Source organism: Thamnophis elegans, chromosome 3 (assembly GCF_009769535.1).
Source record: "Thamnophis elegans isolate rThaEle1 chromosome 3, rThaEle1.pri, whole genome shotgun sequence".
NCBI lineage: Eukaryota > Metazoa > Chordata > Lepidosauria > Squamata > Colubridae > Thamnophis > Thamnophis elegans.
Window position 1 is genome coordinate 133965055 of NC_045543.1, and position 25057 is coordinate 133990111.

General features: G+C 39.1%; 1 protein-coding gene across 1 annotated transcript in view; it reads right to left on the reverse strand.

Moving 5' to 3' along the window:
- WDR7 (WD repeat domain 7) overlaps positions 1-25057 on the reverse strand; it is a 248113-nt gene that overhangs the window by 159440 nt on the left and 63616 nt on the right. The window contains 2 exon segments of the mRNA XM_032213469.1: positions 22160-22283; positions 24703-24821. Coding sequence (XP_032069360.1) covers positions 22160-22283; positions 24703-24821 — 243 coding nt within the window.

The following is a 25057-nucleotide window of genomic DNA, read 5'->3' on the forward strand; positions in this document are numbered from 1 at the left end:
CTTGTCACATGCATTTTATCCAACATACAGATGCAAAAAATCAACTAAAAGCACTTAAGGATTTGAAAGATAGGAAGCTGAAATTCCCTGTCTTTTACAGCGATACAAATGCAAAGATGAAGAATCGTTAACTGAAAACCACAATATTTAAAGTCATTATTCCTGCATATCTAACTGTGCAGAGGACTGGAGCTTCCATTCAGATACGAAAGGGGCAGAAGCAGAATTGGAATAAATAGATAATAACTTAAATCTTCCAGATGTTGTTGAAAAAAAACAAAAACAAATTCGTATCGATGAATTGATCAAGAGAGGGGTGTGCGTGTTTGTGTTAGTGTGTGCTGGCAGAGACAGTTGGCACACATATCTGAATAAATAAGAATGTGCTAATATTGAAAGATGCAAGACTTTCTGCGGTTTATTTTCAGACAGAAGGTTTGTATTTATTGGAAACAGATTTCTGCAGTGACTGACCAGTGCTGCCCCACACTGCATGACAGACAGACTGACTTCTTCACATTAATTCACTTCACACTATTTCTATCGATCCACAGTCAGTTCCCCAGTCTCTCTGCACACATTGCCTGTCTGGCTGCCTACATCCACATCAGCACATATACACAAAGGCCACAGAAAGATAACCTTTTGCTTTCCATTAAAGACACAGTAGCCATTTTTTTTACTCTATCTGCAGCAACATCAGACATATAAATATACCGGAGTTTCTATTACCTGCAGGACAAATCGAGTACTCAAAGATTTCAAATACATTCCAATGTTGCTGTCTTAAAAAAAAAAAAAAGCGTTTTTCACATTTTAAGAATGTGAAAGAAGAACTTTTTTTGGCAAAAAAAAAAGAAGAAGAAGAAGTATCAGTGAATATTGTGCTGCTTGGAGAGAAGGGAAAAAAGTGGAACAATAGATGTACGGGAAATAAATTGTCATGCTATATAGTATTGCAGTCTCAAGCATTAAGCTGAACACAGATGAATCTGGATTGTCTCTTTTGGTAAGAGATTTTTTCTAAGATTCGTGTGAATTTAAATGCATAGCCAAATCCAAAGCATGATTTTAGCTGAAATATAATCGTGCAGTAATTGTAAGAATTGGACATACTATATATACATATACATATACATAGACACATACACACACACACAAACACCCCCCCCCCACACACACACATGTACGTGCAGGTCTTGGCATATTCGGGTCTTTTCCCATGTAAGATTGACAGTATCTTGGCGATGTTTCGACGAGGTCACACTCGCCATCTTCAGGCTGGTGCCTTTGGCTTCGTGCTTGTGCGAGCAAAGCGTGATCGGAGCTGCCGTTTTTCTATAAATATAGGTGGGGTGGGGGTAGAATGTTGGCTTTGTTGCTTTAAATGGATTCGTTGGCTGTGTTGTGATATCTTGATTGGTTATTGGAATTGATGTTTGGTGAGGGTGAACACAAGAATGCAGTCAGAAAAGAAGAAAAAACTCCCTCCCTTTTCCAGCACCTTAAAGCAACAGGACATGAAATTGATTTTGAAGGAACCAAATTACTCTCCAAAACTGAACACTTCAACAAGAGAATAATTATGGAAGCTATCGAAAGAAACACCCCCACAGCATGAATAAACGTGATGATACCTCCCGCCTACCAGACATAGGGAAACTATCCGTAGTCAATAAACAAGTCCCAGCCACAAAATCTGACACAGGACTCAGAACAACATAGGACAGCATCAGCAATCACCCTCACCAAACATCAATTCCATCAACCAATCAAGATATGACAACACAGCCAACCAATCCGTTTAAAGCAACAAAGCCAACATTCCACACCCCTATGTTTATAGAAAAACGTCAGCTTCGATCCTGCTTTGCTCGCATAAGCACGAAGCCAAAGGCACCAGCCTGAAAATGACGAGTGTGACCTCGTCGAAACATCGGCAAGATACTGTCAATCTTACACGGGAAAAGGCTTGAATACGCCAAGACCTGTATACCTATACCCGTGAAAATCTACAAAAACAAATATATATATATATATATGCAGGTCTTGGCGTATTTGGGTACAACGCAAAGGCTCAGGATGTTACAACGAAGCCAACCGCCCAGGATGTTGCAGCACAGGACTAAGGATATCACTTCACTACATCTCAGAATGTCATCACACAGCCCATTACCCAGGTCGTTACAACACAAAACACAAGCTAGTACCTCAGCCACACAGGATGTTATGAAACAGCCGACTAATCTGCATACATCAACTCCATCAACTAATCAAGATGTAACAACACAGCCAGCCAACCCGCTTACAGCAACAAAGCCAGCACTCCAAACACCCCCACCAATATTTATAGAAAGACGGCAGCTCCGATCACACTTTGCTCGCACAAGTACAAAGCCGAAGGCACCAGCCTGAAGATGGCGAGTAGGACCTCGTTGAAACGTCACCAAGATACTCTCAATCTTACACAGGAAAAGACCCGAATACTGCATACCTGTACCCGTGAAAATATACGAACATATTCAGTTTAGAACACATTGTTTGTATCCGCATAGCCACAGATTGGTCAGTTAATTCTGTCTTTCTGGGTTTGCACAATAATCCATTACAGGTAGTCTTTGACTTACAACCACTCGTTTAATGACCATTTGAAGTTACAATGGCACTGGAAAAAGGGACTAATTGGTTTTTCACACTTATGACCGCTGCAACAACTCCATGTTCATATGATAAAAATCCAGACATTGGCTCATATTTATGATGGTTGAAGTGTCCCAACCATCTGTGACCGTCTGACAAGCAAAGCCAATTGGGAAGCAGATTCACTTAATAACTATGTTACTGACTTAACAAATGTGGTGATTCACTTAATGACCGTGGCAAGAAAGTTTATAAAAATGGTATGCTGCTCTTTCAACAACTTCCTTGATTTGCAATGAAAATTTTTGGATCAATCGTGGTCGTAAGACAAAGAGTACCTGTATTATAGCTAAATTTGCATAACTTGCTAGGCCAAGGTTCAAAATGCTGGGTGTCCTAGGGAAGTAGGAAGTATGAATTCTCAGCAATACCCTTTCTATGTGGAAAATTTTAAGAGCTAAAGTGTTTGTTATCTACAGGATATGTAAAGTGGGAAAGGCTATGGTGAGCTAAAATCAGTCTGGTCTGTTTGTGGACGGTTGCATTCCTAATGCCAGCTGCTATGAAACTAGGGCATATTTTAAAATACTGTTCCCAATCGCTAACTAAGGTAAATCTAATAAATCAATACTTGACTTAGAATTAAGGTTCACTGAAATATTTCGGCCAGCTTTCAGAAATGACCAAATTAGTCAGAGTCTTTCCTAGGTTAATTGTCAAGTGAAAGGAAAATCCCGGTGTTTCTGAGCCTGCCAACAATTTGTTTATTGTCTGTTCCTTTGCAAACCGAACAGCAGTAAAAAGCACCATAAAAATAAATATATAGTAGATTAAGCATGCAATTTTAAGGATGCAAATACTAGCGCTTTCAAATCCAGTTTGACACCCCTGCTATAGAGCAGGGGTGTCAAACTGGATTTGTTCAAGGGACGGATCAGCATTGTAGTTCTCCTCCGCGGGCTAGCTGATGGGAGTGGGGAGATGGGATGGACGCCTCCTGCAGCACTTTGGTGCTAAAACAAGGCATGCCCCCCGTACCCCATTTTGGCTGGCAAAGTGCTGCAGGAAGCCATTCAGGCTGAAAACGAGGCACAGGGGGCCTTGGGCGCCCCCCTCCCCATTCTAGTTTGGCTGGCAGAGTGCCGTCCAGGCCAAAAACGGGGTGTGGGGGGCCTCACGTGGCCCACACACATCCCTTTTTGGCTGCCAGAGGCAAAACAGGTCCTTTGCTATTTTCAGGCTGGCCCCACGGGCCAGATTTAAGCACCCTGCGGGCCACATGTGGGCTGTGGGCCTTGAGTTTGACATCCCTGCTATAGAGGATGCTGTCACAAATGTGACTGCAATGTTAAGGCCAGAAAGGATAATGAAATGGACAAGTCCTAGCATCAGAAAGCTGAGGAACACCCCCCCCCCCCCCGGCCTTTATATTAAAACTTCACAGTATGCATAACCCGATCTGAAATCCAGATTGCCAACAAGGCTCTATTTTTCCTCAATAGTAGTGGATTTTTCCTTTGTAAAAAGATGAACAACTATCGAAAACCACAACGGAAACAAAGCACTTTCATCTCTTGGACAAAACAAGATTATGTTATATGGAAATCTTGAAGGTGGGAAGCTTAAACAAAAATCAATCATCAAGACACTAAAAGCTTCATAGAACTTCACTCATGAAAACAATAAAATTACTAAGTATTTGAACTGTCTATTCTGGAGTACACTTTCATTTTAGTACATGACGTAGCACGGAGATATACACATTCAGACGTAGCAGTGAGCTTGATGAGGACTGTTTCCACAATTACAGCATTCACAACACTGGTATCCAATGGTTTTGATTACCAATTAATATCTTGCATTTAATAACCCAAAGGTGCTTTTTCAAGAGACAACTGGACTTTCTGGTTTTTCTTTGAAGATGTTTCGCTTCTCATCCAAGAATCTTCTTCAGCTTTGATTGGATGGTGGGGGATGGAAGGATTTATACTTGAAGAAGCTTCTTGGATGAGAAGCGAAACATCTTCAACGAAAAACCAGAAAGTCCAATTGCTTCCTGAAAAAGCACCTTTGGGACAGCCATGACCTGAACGATTGAGAATCTCCATAGACATCTTGGTAAGATTATCACTCCCTGTTGTCGAGCAAAACCAAGCATTTAATAGTGAGTGCAATACCATCTGCATGAATCATACAAGTGGCAAGAAAATAGCAGCAGTCAGGCATAAAACAGGTTATGTGGACAGTAAACACAGGGTCAATCAAAATGGACTCAAATGTCTATACACCAATGCACAGAGTATGAGGAATAAACAGGGTAAATTAGAAATTCAAGTAAATGAGGGAAAATATGATATAGTTACCATTACAGAAACTTGGTGGGATGAAACCCACAAATGGAACATACAGCTAGAAGGATTTAAATTATTTAAAAGAAATAGACCAAATAAAAGAGGAGATGGAGTTGCACTATATATATAAGAAATAACTACATCTCTACAGAAATAGAGCACAACAATGATGAGAACTATCTTGAATGCATTTGGGTCAATATTAAAGGTTGGGGGGGAATGACATTGCCATAGATCTATGCTACAGGCCACCCAACCAAGTAGAGGAAGTAGATGAACTTTTTGCTAGTCAGCTAACTAAGATATGTAGGAAGCACACCACAATAGTAGTGGGAGATTTTAACTACCCTGACATCAACTAGGAAACAAACTCTGTACCAAGTGGAAGATACAACAGGTTCCTAACAAACCTAGCAGACAACTTTGTTTCCCCAAAAATAGAGAAGGGAACAAGGGGATCAGCCATATTGACTTAATTTTCACTAACAGAGAGGAAATGATAGAAGGTGATGAAGCCACAGGAACCCTGGGGGCAAGTGACCATGCAATATTGGAATTCAACATTATGCAAACACAAGTAGTAGAACAAAGTCAAACTAGAGTCTTGGACTTTAAGAGAGCTAATTTCAATAAACTTAGAGAGAGCTTGGGAAGAATTCCAAGGATGAGAATCCTCAAGGGGAAAAAAACTCAAGAAGCTTGGGAAATTTTGAAAAATGAGATTACAAAAGCCCAGTCTAACACAATACCAATGAAGAAGAAAAATAACAGCTCCCAAAAGAAACCAGAATGGCTGCATAAAGAACTCTCTGACAAATTGAAAGACAAAAAAGATAAGTATAAAAAGTGGAAAGAGGGGGACATAACTAAGGCAGAATATCAACAAATAGCCCGAACCTGTAAAGATGAAGTGAGGAAAGCTAAGGCTCACAATGAGGAAAGGCTTGCCACAAAAGTAAAAAATAACAAAAAAGCTTCTTCCAACATGTTAAAAACAAGAAAAAAGTTAAGGAAACAATTGGTCCAAACATATGAAGAACAGTTGCAGGAACTGGGTATGTCTAGTTTAATGAAAAGAAGGACTAGGGGAGACAATGTATCAATGTTTCAATAACTCAGGGGTTGCCACAAAGACGAGAGAGTCAAACTATTATCCAAGGCACCTGAGGGTAGAAGGAGAAGCAATGGATGGAAACTAATCAAGGAGAGAAGCAACTTAGAACTGAGGAGAAATTTCCTGACGGTTAGAACAATTAATCAGTGGAAAAGCTTGCCTCCAGAAGTTGTGAATGCCCCAACACTGGAAGTCTTTGAGATGTTGGATAGCCATTTGTCTAAAATGGTATAAGGTTCCTGCCTAGGCAGGGGGTTGGACTAGAAGACCTCCAAGGTCCCTTCCAACTCTGCTATTGTATTGTATTTAAGTTATATATGACAATTAATATTTTTTTAAAAAATGTTTCATTGTATCTAGTGCAGTAGACAGCAAAACGGCATTTATATGTTCACTGGACCAACAAAGGTGGATGAGGAATGGGGGGGGCGGGGGGGACCCATGTTTGTTCTGGTTTTTTAAACAAAAAGTCTGTTCCTTGTGAGAAGTATCAAAACCTTGGCAGATTTTTTCTTAGGCGACAAAGCATTTTAAGCAATTTCATTTCTTGGCAGTCTTTTGTTTTTGCTTTTTCAATGTCAAAGCTGGAAAATAATGCCGATCCAGGAACTAGTGATCGCGATGTTCATTTCTTTTCATTTTTCCTGTTTAAGTGTGACTTTTCATTATTTTAAAAACATATTTTATTTTTAATCTTTAAAAAGGCACTATGTCAAGAGAGTACATATGATGCTGCCAGAAGTAAACATACGCCGGAAGAAAGTGCAACAACCACACTTAGGAAATACACTTATAATCTAAATTTAATTTGGTTAGCCTGGAGGCATCTCATATTGGTTCATCTGGCTACATAACTAATCATAGCCAAAGGTTGCAAGTGTATTTATTCGCTCTTTTTTTCTTTTTAAGTACAAAAAAGTAAAGACATGGTTCAGTTCCCTGAAGTTCAAGATAATTTTACAGAAACCACTTTACACAATCAATGCGAATATTAATGAGGAGGTAAGAGTAGAGCAGCTCTTCTGGAAAAAAAAAAAGAAATCAAAAGAATTTTGTAAGAGATCCTCGACACACAGCACAAAAGACAGCCAAGGAAAGGAATGGAGGGGAAACCCTACCAATAAAGATGAAATGTCCATTCTTCGACCCACATCAGTTGTGTTAAAAAGAAAAGAAAATAAAAGAAACAACTATGTGGAAACTCAATGCAATCTGCACTTGGCAAATTATACAACAGGAGAAACTGTAAATATTTTTTTCCCATATATTTTCATAGATTGATAAAACAAAAGCAAACCCACAATAATAAAACCAAACAAGACAAACACAGACTTCAACGGATCATTAGAACTGCAGAAAAAAACAATTGCTACCAACCTGCCTTCCATTGAGGACCTGTACACTGCAGGAGTCAAAAAGAGGGCTGTGAAAATATATACAGACCCCTCGCATCCTGGACATAAATTGTTTCAACTCCTACCCTCCAAACGACACCATAGGGCACAAAACAACTAGACACAAGGACAGTTTTTCCCCAAATGCCATCACTCTGCTTAACAACAAATTCCCACAACACTATCAAATAATTTACTAAGACTGTATTACTATTATTCCTCTCTTCCTTACTAGTATCTATCTCTTCCCACTTATGACTATAACCATGTTGCTTGTATCTTTCAATTTATATTGTTTTTGTTTGTTTCCTAATACGATTTGATAGCTTATTAGTAACCTTGACTATCACTAAGTGTTGTATCTTTTTATTCTTGATGAATGTATTTTAGTCTCCTTATGTACACTGACAGCATATGCACTAAAGACAAATTCCTTGTGTGTCCAATCACATTTGGCCAATAAAGAATTCTATCTATTCAATAACTCTCAAAAATATTAAAAGTACATGAGAAGATGAATGGGATATATTTCCTGAGATGTGACATTTAGATAGTTGCTGATACCTTTCAAATATTCTGATGGATCCAGTGGTTTTTCTGATAAAAACCACCGCCCCAAAGGCTGTTGAATGAATGGCATGTAGGCCAAGTAAAAATAGCAGAGCAGGATGGAGCCCATTAAATGACTTGTGTGATGTGTTATCACCAGGGAGGTGGGGGGTGGTGATCATTTTATTATATTATTTTATTAATTTATTATATGATTATTCTCTTTTATTAGTTGGTTGGTTGGTTTATTGGTTTTGTATGCCGCCCACTCCCGAAGGACTCCGGGCGGCTCACAATAAACAGGGGAGGGAATAAATAAGACAATACAAACAATTTTAAAATTCACAACAGTCACAATTAAGACGGGGCTGGGTGCTTTAACAGCCCCCAGCCTGCCGGATCAGCCAGGACTTAGTAGCTTTACGGAAGGCCGGGAGGGTAGTAAGGGTCTGGATCTCCACGGGGAGCTCGTTTATTAGTTTGATATATGAGGTTTTTATACTCTTGTAAGCCGCCCTGAGTCGCCATGTGCAAATAGGTGGCAATATAAATTTCCTAAAAGAAAATAAAAGTAAATGAATTTTCAGCCATAAGATTTAAAACATGATATATTTTGAGCATTAAACTCCACAACACCTCAGATAGAATTTGGAATAAAGTGGGAGGCTATATACATGTTTTTTTTAAAAAAAATAAAGTAAAAAAAAATATTGGATGAAAATTTCACTACAATGCACATACCATCACAAATTGTCGTCTGAGGTCTGTATAAGGATAACCATAGTAAACAAAAGCACGTTGGTTTTCAATCAAAATAGCAAACAAAAGCTTAATAACAATAACAACAACAACAACAATAGCGAAAGCCTGTGAAACCATCTGATGTGTATCTTTTCCTTTATCTTTTGCTTATTATAAGAACACGGGAAATGCATTTTGAATGTGTATTTCTAGGACAGCCCATCTGGTTCTACCATTCATCTTTCATTCAAGTCATAATCCTCTCAATGCTTCATCACAGCAGGCTATACGAAAAGTTAAAAAGAAAGTCTACAATTAGACAGAGTTTTAACTTCAACGTTCGGGAGTTAATTTGATTACAAATAGAGCTTTAACCATCTGCTTAGCAATGTATTTCAGAGGTCTAATAGAGCGTGAATATTCCCAAATAGAAAGAAAAAAAAACAATTGAAGTGACTGGAAAGGAAAGTTTAAAAATGAGATGTTAGTACCACACAAATAGTAAACAAAACAAAAGAAAAAACAACCATGGAAATATGATTAAATGAAGAGTTTATCTGGGAGATTTGCCTTCCCAACACTATTGAATCGTTTAAAAACAAATTAAGCACAAGGATAGGGCAATGACCTGCAAGGTACTTCTGACTTAGTGTGGTGCGATTGGTAGGCTATAGACCCGTGATGGTGAACCTATGGCACACATGCCGAAAATGGCTCTGCATGCCATTTTTCCAGGCATGCGAGCCGTCACCCGTTGCTCTTCTGGATTGCGGTGCGCCGGCCAGCTGGTCTTCATACACGCGGGAGCACCGGAAATTGGAAGAATTGCTGCCTGGTGCTCATGTGTGCATCAGGAAGATGATCTTCTGGTTTCTGGCACACCCATGCGCACTGGCCAGCTGGTCTTCAGGTGCACATATGTGGCAGAATCTGGAGGACCAGGTGGCTAGTGCGCATGTGCGCAGAAACCAAAAGATCATCTTCCCAGCACGCACATATGCACTGGGCAGCTGCTCTTCTGGTTTCTATCATGCATGCGTGCACACTCCCGTTTTGGCACTCCATGCCCAACACTGCTGTAGACTAACAGTCTGAGTTCTAGTCTTCCCTTAAAGATGGAAGCCAAGTGGATGATTTTACATCAATTATTTTCAATCAGCAGAACAGATCTCGTAGTGCTGCTTTTGTGGGCAAATAGGAGAAGGAAACACTATGCATGCCACCTTGAATTCTAGAAAACAAAGGAAACATACCCATCAAATAAAGAAAGAAAAGTTAGAAGTATTGCTGAATCACAACAGTGAAAGGAGCAGCCAAAACTAAAGAATGAACTTTCAAATGGAAAAATCAAAGTTATAAACAAGTGCTGTAGCTATAAATCCTTGGCAGCTCTTCTGAACATCCACTCATTTCTTAACGAAGTGTTTCAAAAATATTTTTTGCAACTATAGATGGCTTCATCAAAAATTGGAAAGTACTGTATGAAAACCACTTACTTATTTTTCCCTACTTTTAATCTTTAGAGGATGGGAGTTCAACTTTTTTGGACAGTAAGATTAAAGATTATAATTGTATTTGGATAATTACCAGTAGAGGGATTCAGCCGGTTCGCATCGGTTCAGGCAAACCAGTTATTAAATTACTCCCGCTATCAAAGTAGATCTTGGATGCTGCCAGCCACTCTGTTTCTCATTTCTCCATTGCAGCACAGCGCCCAGGATCTACTTTGATAGGCAGGGTGTGGTGGGGTGGGGGAGGAGGTCAACTGGTTCACCCAGGATCAGGTTGGCCTTCACAGGAGACTCATCCCACATGTGCAGCAGAGCTGGAGCACCGGGATGGGCCATGCTTCCCACAACAGCCAACCTGATCATGGGCAAAGTGGTTGTTAAATTATTTGAATCCCACCACTAGCAATTACCCATCCTCTCCATTTTTGAGGCTTGTCAGCCTACAATTTGCACCAAAAATCTCATTCAAAATTATGTATGATATCAAAGGAACCAACTGGCAGTGAATACAAAAAAATAGAATTGCAAGTGGCAAGTAGACTCTGGACTGGTCATCTAATTGACGATGAACGTGGACAGGCAGGGACTGAGATGATGAAGATGTCTTGAAGGTAAGGTTAAGGGGACTGCAGACTACTAGTATCCAGGGATATGTGAAACAGATAACTTCTTTCATCATTAGTCATGCTGCTCAAGCCAGCTAGATGTTCATTGAAACAAATATCTAAATGGTCATAGGATCCACTTTCTTGTTCTATATAAAATAATTAGCATATATGCACATCACTGTTATTTGGTTTCAAATTTACATAATGCTAACAATTTTCTCAGCGATGCCAGTTGTAATTTCCTCAGAATGTATCCTGAACTTTCTGGATTTACATCTTGCTCCCCTTCTCTGGTATACATCCTTTCTACAGCGTTAGAACCTACATTCAAAAGGGTTCCATGGATGATTCCAGACAGACTATATTCTTAGAATGACACAGCAGAGATGTCTGACAGAGGACAAGTTGTTCATGGCTATACCATGGACGAAATGGGATGCCTTTCCGATCTCAATGTCATACGTTGAGACTTCCGTTGAGAACCCAACTGAGTCCCTTTATAGCCCTTTTGCACCATATTGTAACATGCTTCAATTCACATGCTCTAGTGCTCCACAGCTATTTCAGGAGGCTCTTTAGCAGGCAGGATCATGTGGGGGTGGGGGGACCTCCAAAAATCAATCAAAATCATAACATTCTAGAAAGAATCATAAACTGCTTGTTCAGGAATGAAAAGATGACAAACTGCACTGAAACAGTGCTATGAAACACAGAAATTATAGTTTGTGATGTCATGCATCTTTACCAGTATTCTACATCAATAACAGTTGATGTATATTTTTTTCATACATTTATAGTTTAAGAAAAGTGAGTTTTGAACTAATTAAGGAAGTAATCAAGGGTCTAATCATAATATATAATAGTGATTTTAGGAAATTAATGTGTCAAAGAAAATATGAAGATGATTTGAATGAGACTATATAATTACCACAATAAATGTGAAATAAATCGAGAGGGAGTGAGTGAGTGAGTGAGTGAGTGAGGGAAGGAAGGAAGGAAGGAAGGAAGGAAGGAAGGAAGGAAGGAAGGAAACAGGCACATATTCAAAATGGCAATAAATAAATAAAAATAAAAAACTCAAATACAATTTCTATTCCTGCATTCAAATGTCCAGCATTCAAATGCATCATTATACTGTATGCTGCAACAGAGATATTTACTATTTACTTACTTTTTAAGAACTTAAACTAAAAGTTTTTCATCTAATATCCAGTGAAGTCAACTGAACTATGCTAAAAAAAATTACAAGATAAAATAAGAGGTATAAATAAAAATACCAGTTATAACAAAAGCGTTTGCAAGACAAATATGAGCTTAAAATAATGGTTGTGTATGGCATTTTATACTTAAGATAATGGGCATGTTCATTTCTTGGATGATTGTGAATGCCACGTTCACAGCTCTATGAAGGAATAATAACCCAACCCACAGCCATTTTGTGAGGTTTTCACAGCCCATTTTATGCAAAGTTCTAAAATTAAAAAGTTAGACAGAGACAATCCACATTATCACTGGATTAGAATATTTGTGATACGATCCACACAATAAAAGGTAACATGTACCACAATCTCATTACTAAAATAACATTCGTACAGGACTTAGTGATGATATATATCTACAAGGTCACCTGTTCCAAGGGTCCATCTATTAAGGGCCAACAGAAAAGGCATGTTACAGGTTCCTTCTATCAAGGAGGTACCCTAAGACAATTTCTTATTCTCTCTTTATCGGTGTTTCTCAACCATGGCAATTTTAAGCCATGTGGACTTCAACATGCTAATTGAGGGATTCTGTTCGCTCACGGTTCTTGAGGAATTCCTGGCTTAAAGTTGCCAAGGTTGAGAAACACTGCTCTATATATACATGCATGAGGTATAGGGGAGAAGTGGGCTTCACACAAAGAAAGTACAAAAACATTCCAACCTCAAAATGGACAAATCTGAGTTCTGTCAGTTATCTGATGTCCCCAAAAAAGCATTCAGAAAATATTCCTGGACATCTGGAATTGACCTCTTTCATGATTGGCCCATAAAAAAAGAACAATATAAAGTACAGGCCTTCGCGGATGACATGGTCTTTATCGTGGAAGACCCCTTACTTTCAGGACCGAATTTGATGAAGGACATTGAGAACTTTGGGTGTGTGGCCGGTTTAAAAATAAACAAGGAAAAAACAAAAATGATTATAAAAAATTTCCCCAAAAACCAGAATGGAGAACTAGAGAAAACAATGGAATTAAAGGTAACTAAAAAAATTAAGTATTTAGGGATCTGGCTGTCTGCGAAATGCTCTTCCATAAAAGAAGACAACTATGATAAGTTGTTACAGAATACTCAAAAGGACTTAAAAACCTGGTCAAAACTACAACTATCACTGATGGGAAGAGTCGCAGTAATTAAAATGAATGTTTTGCCAAAAATCCTCTACCTATTTCAAACGGCACCGGTTAAGCTAGGGGAAAAATTTTATAATGATTTGGACAAAATGATTCGAAGCTTTATATGGAATGGTAAAAAGCCCAGAATAAAATATATGCACCTGCAGGATAAAAGAACTCAAGGGGGAATGGGATTACCGGAATGGAAAACATATCATCAAGCAGCAACAACTATGTGGATAAAAGAATGGGTAATGTTAGCTAATAAAAGAATCTTAACAATAGAGGGCCACGACCTGCAACACGGGTGGCACAACTACTTATGGTGCGAGGGAAATAAAATCCACAATTATTTTAGTAGTCACCATTTAAGGGGGGTATTGATTAAGGACTGGCTCGAAATTAGAAGGAGATACTACACGCAACTACCTAAATGGATATCTCCGACGGAAGCCCTGATATACCCGAATTTGATAAACTTGGATAAAATTGTTACCTACCAACAGTTGCTAGACGACCAAAACAAACTAAACCCCAGGGAAAATTTGGCTGATAAGGGAATAAACATCGATTGGTGGCCATATCTTCAAATTCAAAACAAACACAAGTTCGATCTAGCACAACCCGGCTTCCAGAACAAGAACCAGGAATTAGATAAAATTTTAATTGGACCAGATGAGAAATTAATTTCAAAAATATACAACTGCTTACTGATTCGAAAAACGGAAGCAGAAAGAGTAAAAGAAGTCATGGTAACCTGGGCCCAAAACATCGGCCACACAATAGACCTAGACGACTGGGAAAGAGTCTGGGAATGGAACCTAAAATTGACAAAATCGACGGCCTATAAAGAAAATATATATAAAATGTTCTACCGCTGGCATCTTCCACCGACAAGACTGGCGAAAATTTCTTCAAAAGTTTCGGCCATATGCTGGAAATGTAAAACAGTGCTGGGCACGTACTACCATATGTGGTGGACGTGTCCGGTAGCCAAAGCATATTGGAAGCAAATACTAGGATGGCTGAATGGAATCTTGTCAATTAAACTATGTCTTAAGCAGGAAACTTTCTTATTAGGGATAATAGATCAAAAAATTTGCAAATCTGACCAATACCTCCTAGTCCATATTCTGACAGCGTCAAGGATTGTTTACGCACAGTGCTGGAAGAGTGAAAATGCCCCCACCAACACTATGGTGATGAATAAAATTTTAGAACTAGCAGAAATGAACAGATTGACAATGCGAATTAATGACAAAGAAGATACAGACTTTTATACAGTCTGGGAGAAGCTGTACAAATGGCTTGATGAGTCAGTGAAGACTTAGACACAAAAAGAGATAGCTGACTAACCTAATACGATTAAACCAATAACTCAAATGAACAATATACAACAACTTAGAGATAAGCGAAAGGAGAAATGTATCAGGGGCGAGAACCCACCGTCGAGCAATTTTGTTACACTACGTTGGGAAAACTTAAAAAAGCTGATAGGAAATCCGCTATAACTACCTGCATGAAATTAGCGATTAAACTTCATTTTAGATGAGGCGAGAGGACTTATAATCCTTGCCTCTTCAAGCAAGGAAAGGAAAAGAGAACCAGGTTGTCCTCAGCAGAGGAAAATATGCAAATGTAACAAAGGTTAGAAGGGAGCGAAGGAGGACAGTAGGGAAGTCAGGATGGAGAGGAGAAAGGAGAGGAATAGGAAAGGCAGAAGAAGGGGGGAAGGATAAAGAGGAGGAAGAGAAAGAAGAGAAGGGAAAGAAGGTGGGAAGAAAGAAGGAGAGAAGAAAGAGAAGAAACTGGGGGAGGAAGGAGGGAGGGAAGAAGAGAGGGTAGTAAAGAGGGAAAGAGGGAGAGAAAGAAAGAGAGAAGGAGTGTTGAAAGGAAGGAAGGAAGGAGGGAGGAAAGGAGGGCGGTTAAGAGAAAAGAAAGGAGGAGGGAAAGAGGAAGGGAAGGAGGGAAGGTATGTGTGAAGGAGGGGGGGATCGAGGGAGGGAAAGGAGGGGGAAGGAAAGGAGGAAAGGAGAAAAGAAAGGAGGGAAGGCAGGGGAGAAGGAAGTAAGGGGGGGAGGGAAGAAAAGGGTATGGAAAAGAAGAAATGAGGGAAGAGAAGAGGGAGGGAAGGAATAAGATACCTAACCTTTGATGTTTATAATGATTTGATAGTATGGGAATATCTTGAAATGTAGTTGTATTGTTTTTTACAAGTTATGGATGTTGTATTTTCTTTTTACCAATAAAATCTTTTTTAAAATTTTAAAAAAAATGGCAATAAATAAATAAAAATAAAAAACTCAAATACAATTTCTATTCCTGCATTCAAATGTCCAGCATTCAAATGCATCATTATACTGTATGCTGCAACAGAGATATTTACTATTTACTTACTTTTTAAGAACTTAAACTAAAAGTTTTTCATCTAATATCCAGTGAAGTCAACTGAACTATGCTAAAAAAATTTACAAGATAAAATAAGAGGTATAAATAAAAATACCAGTTATAACAAAAGCGTTTGCAAGACAAATATGAGCTTAAAATAATGGTTGTGTATGGCATTTTATACTTAAGATAATGGGCATGTTCATTTCTTGGATGATTGTGAATGCCACGTTCACAGCTCTATGAAGGAATAATAACCCAACCCACAGCCATTTTGTGAGGTTTTCACAGCCCATTTTATGCAAAGTTCTAAAATTAAAAGTTAGACAGAGACAATCCACATTATCACTGGATTAGAATATTTGTGATACGATCCACACAATAAAAGGTAACATGTACCACAATCTCATTACTAAAATAACATTCGTACAGGACTTAGTGATGATATATATCTACAAGGTCACCTGTTCCAAGGGTCCATCTATTAAGGGCCAACAGAAAAGGCATGTTACAGGTTCCTTCTATCAAGGAGGTACCCTAAGACAATTTCTTATTCTCTCTTTATCGGTGTTTCTCAACCATGGCAATTTTAAGCCATGTGGACTTCAACATGCTAATTGAGGGATTCTGTTCGCTCACGGTTCTTGAGGAATTCCTGGCTTAAAGTTGCCAAGGTTGAGAAACACTGCTCTATATATACATGCATGAGGTATAGGGGAGAAGTGGGCTTCACACAAAGAAAGTACAAAAACATTCCAACCTCAAAATGGACAAATCTGAGTTCTGTCAGTTATCTGATGTCCCCAAAAAAGCATTCAGAAAATATTCCTGGACATCTGGAATTGACCTCTTTCATGATTGGCCCATAAAAAAAGAACAATATAAAGTACAGGCCTTCGCGGATGACATGGTCTTTATCGTGGAAGACCCCTTACTTTCAGGACCGAATTTGATGAAGGACATTGAGAACTTTGGGTGTGTGGCCGGTTTAAAAATAAACAAGGAAAAAACAAAAATGATTATAAAAAATTTCCCCAAAAACCAGATTGGAGAACTAGAGAAAACAATGGAATTAAAGGTAACTAAAAAAATTAAGTATTTAGGGATCTGGCTGTCTGCGAAATGCTCTTCCATAAAAGAAGACAACTATGATAAGTTGTTACAGAATACTCAAAGAAAGTACAAAAACATTCCAACTTCAAAATGGACAAATCTGAGTTCTGTCAGTTATCTGATGTCCCCAAAAAAGCATTCAGAAAATATTCCTGGACATCTGGAATTGACCTCTTTCATGATTGGCCCATTTCTGAACCACCTCTTTTGGGGGCAGAATAATCCTCCTGGTCTATAGTCCAAATTACAGGTAATCCAATGGTGGGATTCAGCCAGTTCACACCACTTCGGGAGAACTGGTTGTTACGTTTCTGAGCAGTTTGGTGAACTGGCTATTGGAAGAAATCATTAGGGCAGAACCAGTTGTTAAATTATTTGAATCCCACCACTGAGGTAATCTATGAAGGAAGATTTAATATACATACTGTAATGTGAATCTCTGTTTAATGGTATCCTTATTTCTATAATTTAAACACTAGATGGTTATTTGAAACAGTCCAAATGACAGAATGGGAAGGATGAAACTTCTTACTGACAAGGGATATTCCTAGAAGAGTTTAATTAAACTGGTTTTTGAAGATTATGCATCTGGATTCAGCAACACTGAAATTGTTGATGGCACCTTAGGGCTAATGATATTAGTGAGCATTATGGTAATAAATGAGTGATATTAGTTGTTCTGAATGGTATGGTATTGATTTGTGCCATTCATCTTCTTCTGATTTGCTGAAGAACTGAGCTTTTTATAACGCTAATGGAAATTAAGAGCTTTACAAACACAGCACATGAATACATGGCCATATCTTAGCAACCAAGCACTTAGGAAGCACTGAAATATAAATATACATGTATTCATTCCTTCACTATGTGAAGGCTCATACCTCCCTCCCTCCTTCCATCCGTATGTGTTTGTGTGTCTTTGTGTGTGTGTGTGTATTTATATATGTTGGTCCTATAATTAAACTCTTTAGGCTGCTAACACAATTAAAGCAGTTTAAAAATGTCAACAATCAAATAAGTAACATCTGCTGCAGTGCTAATACTCCAGATCAAAACAATCTGTAAAAGTGGGTAATACAATTGGAAAATTATATGAGTAGGTTAAGTCCTTAAAAATAATATTAAAATATTGGCATGGCATGAAAGTACTACAGCATCCAGGTATTACATGATTCTCTTTAGGGCAAAGTCTGTCCATAGACAAAGTGCCATCATGGAAAAAAACTTTGTTACTTAGAAGTTGCATGTTATTATTTATGTCTAATCTCAGCAGAGCCAAAGTCTATATCAGCTGATGTTGCTGAAATGATGTCTCTAATGTAATAGTCTTTGTTTTATTTTTGTAAGCTGCCCAGAGTCACCAAGAATGACTTGAGTGGCCATTTAAATATTCTCAAATAAAAAACAAACAAACAATCCACCAGAGTGACTTCAGCGACCATAATAATCCAAACGTTGTAAATAAGGTTGTAAATAACTAAATTAAGCCTAACGGTAAAGGTTTTCCTGTCCAGTTTTCTCTGATTCTAGGGGGCGTTACTAATCTCCATTTCTTGGTCAAAGGAGCCAGCGTTGCCTGAAGACATTTTCCGTGGTCATATGCCAAAGGCACTCGGAATGTTTCCCACCAAATGGTACCTATTAAATCTACTCGCATTTGCATGCTTTCAAACTGCTAGGTAGGCAGGAGCTGGGGCAAGAATGGGAGATCATTCCACTGCGCCCTCCCTACAAAATAACTCTACTTTTGTTAAAATAAAGCCATAATTTTGCTCACTGGCAAGAGATTCTTTTTTCTCTGTCTATAGCTGTCCTCATCTCTCCTGCTCATGTGTTCTACTGTATATACCCGTGACAGTGAACCTAGGTGGCACATAGAACTCTCTCTGCAGGCAAGCAAGCCATTTGTCAGGCGCGCCTAATTTTATTGGTTATGAAAAGACAGCAGTGAAGTACTTTTAATTCCACAAACAATGGAGTTGAGAGGTTTCTTTCTTGGTTGCTGAAGGAGACGTGCCTGACATTAAGCAAGGATTGAGGCAGAAAAGTGTGAAATCATACATATCAAACATTTTCTCAGCCCCCTCCCTCCAACAACCCCCACCCCATTGCCCAATCTCCAACTCCCTTAGGTGTCATGTGGGTTGCATCTCCAAGAAGCATCATCAGGTTGGTATGCAGGACGGTTGGCCATGACCAGGTCCAAACATCGGCCATCAGCATGCGCAGAAGATGATGAAGACAAAATTCCCTTTTTAACTAAACCTCCTGTAGCAATTATTCCCATCCCAAATACCATGCCCTCCCCCTGTTTCCATGGCAGCCGAAAGCAAGCAAGCGAAACTGAGGCTGACACCGTTGCTCCAGCTCAACTGTTCCCTTGTGGCCCAGCAGGAGCCATTGGAGCTGCAAACAGATTCCGATAGCGAGGGGCCCTATGAGTTGGCTCTGGGAGATGTGGAGGACCCTGGACAGGGTTCCAATTCCGAGCAGGGACCAGAGAGGCTGGTTGGCCACCAGAAGGGCTTGAGGCATGGAGCAACGGTGAAAGCCAAAGGGAGTGTGCCCATGACATCAGGCCTTGGAGCAGTGGGGAGGAGATAAGGGAGTCGGTCGCAGATGCCAGGCAAAGGCGGGCAAATAAACACTGAGAGCAACTACGCAGATACAGAAGATAATTGGACCCAGGTGGTTGTAATTAGGCCCCTCCCAAGAGAGTATATAAGGAGAGACTTTGGGAGGAGGCTGTTTGCAGGATTCAACTGATATACCAACTCTGGAGAAGCTCTCGGGTGTATTTCTTATCTTGGAAGTCTGGATTACTGCCAAAGTCTTGTCAGTGTGTTAATTTACTGTGAATAAATTGTCTAGCAGTAATCTTTGTATTGGAGTGCCTTGGCGTACGGAGTGGGGGTGGGATATACATGTGGATGCCTGGGAGGCAGGGAATCACGCAAGTATGCACAGGGGGGGGGGCGCCATGCGGAGGTGGTGTCACACACACATTGCACGTGACAACCACAAAGGTTAGCCATCACTGATCTAGCCTAACTACTAAAATGGTTGTTCTATGCTTCATGAAATAATGAATAATTTGGTATAGAGAGCTTTCCTCCATTTTTATTAATTATATCTTGCGGTTAATAATGTAGGGCTAGTCTTATATTGCTTTATGGGTTAAGGAGCTGATTTTGTTTTCCCAGAGCATAGTTAAGATCAGCTACGATTTTCATACCTAAATTGTAAAACCAAATGAAAATTACAGCTTTTACTCTCCATCTTCTAACTGCATCAGAGGAGGGCGAAATATATGCCTGACGCTCAAGGTGACTCCTTCCTATCATGGACAGGTTATCATGGTAGCTGATGCAGCCGCCCTTTGCATCAAACCGAATACCAAGGAATATTGAGGGTTATTTTGAGAACAGCTCAGAATGATGTTATATAAATCTAAATTATATAAGTCATTTAGACTTAACAAGATCATGATACATCTTTCAAAGAAAATCAATTCAAATTTAAACACATAAAGCAGTCTGGCAAAAAAGGAAATTAAACAGATTCCAACCCAGCCAAAAAAAAAAGGGGGGGGGGACAAGATAAATTAACTGGAACGGTCTCGTAGAAGTATTCCTTTATGAGTTGTAAGGTGTGAAGTAGATGAAAGGTTTCGTGTCCAAGGTTAATTCACAAAGTTGACTTAATTCAGAATAAATGACAGGACGTAGCCATGGAATTGCCATTGGGGTACTAGTCAATCTGATCTCAACTTGCAATCTTTCCTGGCTCTGAACTGACAGACAGCGAAGGAAAAGATGATCTTATCTATAAAAAAAAGAACCCTTAATGTCTAAAAGGACAATTGAGATAGGAAGCTCCAAGAGCATACCATATTCTTGCAAAGCAAGACAAGAATGCAGAGGTTTATTAGAAAAGCAGTGTCACAAACACAAGCCAGTATCTGCATGCATTGTATTCTTGAATTAGGGCCAATAAATAAAATGTCTGTTAAAAGTAAAAGTTTCCCTCACGCATATGTGCTAGTCGTTCCCAAGTCTAGAGGGCAGGGCTCATTTCTGTTTCAAAGCCGAAGAGCCAGCGCTATCTGAAGACGTCTCCGTAGTCATGTGGCCGGCACAACTAAACACCAAAGGCACATGGAACGCTGTTACCTTCCCACCAAAGGTGGTTCCTATTTTTCTCATTGCATTTTTACAGGTTTTTGAACTGCTAGGTTGGCAGAAGCTGGGACAAGCAACAGGAACTCACTCCATTACGCGGTGCAAGGGATTCGAACCACCGAACTGCGAACCTTTATGATCGACATGCTCAGCGTCTTAGCCACTGAGCCACCGTGTCCCAATGATGTCTGTTAGATACATATTAAAAAAGCACAGAACATTACACTTCTCTGACCAGTTTTAGTGCACTCACCGAAGGCATAGTATGGAAATGAGAATGGGCCGTTTTGAAAGCTTCTAGAATATTCTTAAAAAGAAATTCTGAAACACGCTATGTGAAACCATGGTTTCGTTGGCCATTGAGTGGAAATACTGTTGGATGTGAAAATCCATGAAATCCAAATATACATAATTCATACAAGTGACAAGCAACATGAGTTGCGTCCACTTACTTCTATGGTACAATTGTGTAATTATGCAGATGGCATGAATTGATATGCCAGTTGTTTGGCTGGTTTCCAAAAAGGAAGGGGGAGTTTTGTCTATTGTTTGGGAGCAAGAATCCAAAATACATTTTTATTCATTGCGTTCTGTGGTTTCCTGAATTGAAGTCTTAATATATAGAGTTTAACGGATCCATTTTAGGATACTAACTAAGTTCCAACTGGTATTTATTACTTTCTTGAAATATTGCTGAAATTTGACATTATGCGTAACCAATGTTTTTTTTTTTTTAATGTACACATTTAAAGAGATTTTGAATGGTTTTTTTAAGAGGATGCTGAACCATAAGAAGTATCTGTATTTTAAAATATTATTCTGACTGTATGCATACACACATACTATTTGGGACATGCTATTTCCCAAAGAAATGTTTCCAAAACTGCCTTAAAAGGTAGTCTGGAATAGTTCTGTTTAAACCAGGGCTCTCCAGCTTTGGCAACTTTAAGTCTGGCAGACTTCAACTCCCAGAATGGCTGGGGAATTCTGGGAGTTGAAGTCTGCCAGACTTAAAGTTACCAAGGTTGGAGAGCCCTGGTTTAAACATTTCTGATCTCTCCTCACCTTTTGCATTATCATGACCTATTCGAGTTCACCTAAACTGCATAAATTCTTCTTTTTTCTGCTTCTATTACTTCATGTCACACAGCAACTAACAAGCAAATGCAAAAAAAAAAAAAAAAATGCTCACGTGATATAACACTGTCCATATACTGAGGTAAATAAGGAGCCCAGGTATCAATGGCTTCCTTCCTGCCCGCCTGTTCAATTCTCCTCAGCTCTGCCAAGAGTAAGGCTTGCGCAGCTTCTCTTACCTGAAAATCCAAACAGAACAGGCATTGGTTCAGTTAAAGCGCTGAAATAATTGTAGGGGAAAAAAGGCGCAACACAGGGAGGCAGCTAAAAAATAAACATTAATAGTAACTAACCAGAGGGAGTATAGTAGCACTTTTCCCGTCCTATAAAGTGTAAGTTTTTATGAGCTGTTCATGTCTTTTAAGGACATTGGTGGGGTGAAAAAGGTGTTAATGGACTCCTGGGTTGTTGTTGTTGTTTCTGGTTTGTTTTTTTTGTAGACAAAGCTCTTCTCCAATTGCAGTAGCACCTGGACTTATATACCCCTCCATACTGCTTCACAGCCCTCTCTAAGCAGGGCCATGACATTTCGCTGTGGCCAACTGACCACAGCCAACTTGCTGTGGCCAACTTGCTGCAGCCAATTCTCCATGGGACAATTTGCCACCACGGCCAACTAGCCAGGACAACTTAGTGCAGAGCAAGAGTTACACTAATCCGAAAGAAATGCTGGAATAAAATCATTAAAGGAACAATGCAAAATTAGGACAGAATGAAATGTGAACGACAAAAATTCAAATATTTTTATTTATTTATTTTAAATAATTAAATCGAATTGTTAAATTCTCCTGCAGCGAGTTGGTCATGGTGAGTTGGTTGCGGTAAGTTGGCTGTGACACATTATTCCATCTCTAAGAGATTTACAGATTCAACATATTGCCTCAACAATCTGGGTCCTCACATTACTGACCTCAGAAAGATGGAAGACTGGGAAGACAACTTTGAGCCGGTTAGGATCGAACTGCTGGCAGTCGGCAGAGTTCGCCTGCAATACTGTATTTTAACCACTGCGCCACCAAGGGTCTTACTAACAACTAACCTGAGAGCCAAGCTGTGCTGTATTTGATAAGATATATAAAATTAAAAGATTCTTCATAAAATTGAGCATTGGAGGAATACGACATTTTGCTACTTCCCCATTACGGTTGAGACGCTGGGGGAAGAACCACATGGACACAAAACATCAACACTTTTTTAAATAGCAAAATATTTCCCATTATCATGCTGCCATTTTACCCATGGGACATGATGGCAGGAGTAACCAAAAGGTTTTGGGTTGTTTTTTTTGTTTTTTGTTTTTTTTTAAATAATCAAGACTACTTATTTCTGTTGAGATCAGCTTTTGCCGAAGGATTCCCAAAGATTCCAACAGTTACGCTCCCAAGCCAGTTTCTCTCATAAGTTGAGACAGAGAGACAAATTTCCTACTCCACACAGACCTGGATTTCACCATCACTGTACAACGTCAGCAATAGTTTTTCAATTAAGCTGAGACGCCAACTCAACCCCCTACTGCAAATGTCACAGATTGGCTCCTCATATATTTCTTTTAAAGCTGCACAATCAACATTTTTTCCCCTTTCTTCTTTTTGCCATAACAGCACAGATGTAATGTCAAGGCCAGATAGTCATTGATCAAAAATAGGGGACGCCAACTCCATTTGCCAGCTAGAGAAGTTACTCAGCACTTTCACCCTTAGAAACGGGCCTAAAATAGAATGTCTTTTCCTTTGTTAAAACCACATCTAGTATTTGAAAACAGCCAAATCCTTCTTACAAACGCGAATCTTTTTTAATGATTTCTCTCTGTCACCATTAGGTGTTTAAATATTTTAAAATATTTCCAAGAAGGTGGGGGGAGGGATCTGAATTAAAAGCAACATAGAGGAGAATATTTTTATTGGTAGAAATGAGGGATCCTTGGTGCTCTTCTGAACTCAGTTGCTTTCCTGCAGACGTTTCATTACCAAACTAGGTAACGTTATCAGTGCACTGATGATGCCACCTAATTTGGATAATTGAAACATCTGCAAGAAAACAATTAAAACTCCAGAGAGCATCAGTGACCCTTAAACGCAACATTTCATGGATGTACAATTAGTCCAATTTCCTGCACAGTGATATAAAGTGTTCCGTTCTCTACAGACACTCCTCCTGCCATCTTACTTTTAAAATTAAGCATAGTATCGAAAAGTATTAAAAATAAATTTGCAGCAGTTACTGAACTGCTGATGCATGAACGGTAAACTAGCTGCGGCTTAATTCAAATATCGGAAGCTGTGCGTAGTTTATGGAAACAGGATCTTTCAGTTTTGAGTAAAACTTCCATATATTTTGATGGAACAACGGTGACATCCAGTGGCTGGGGAAAAAATCCACTCTGCCCTCCTGTTTCCTGAAGTCTGTCTTCCCATTTAACCAGAATATACTGTTGTTACACAGGGATATTAACTCTCCATTTTACAAAACTGACCCCCAAATTGAATTGCATATACCTATATATATATATATATATATTCCCTGTGCTGGCCAAGAGATTCATTTTTCCCTAGCTGCCATCTTCAAAAACAAAAAAAAAAAACAAAAAAAAAACTGTACCTCCAAGCATCGATCTTGCCATCTACGAGCCAACATTTCAAGGAGAGGTGGTCTAAATTGATCCAGTCCCAACAGTTCAGGGAGCATAACACAATGCATAGCAGCAAGCTGACTCCATCCTGTTAAGACACAGGCAAAAACACAACAATCACAATAGCAGAGGTAGTGGGAAACCGCTATATTTACTAGCAACCATAACAAAATTTGTCTATGCGGAACTTGCAATGGGTAGTCTGAATACAAGAAATACTTTTCAAAATAAATAAGGCTGAAGTTACACTAAGTGAAAAAGCTAAAGCAATATATCACCATAAGTGAATACATAGTAATCTTTCTAATCATTTTAGGCAATCAG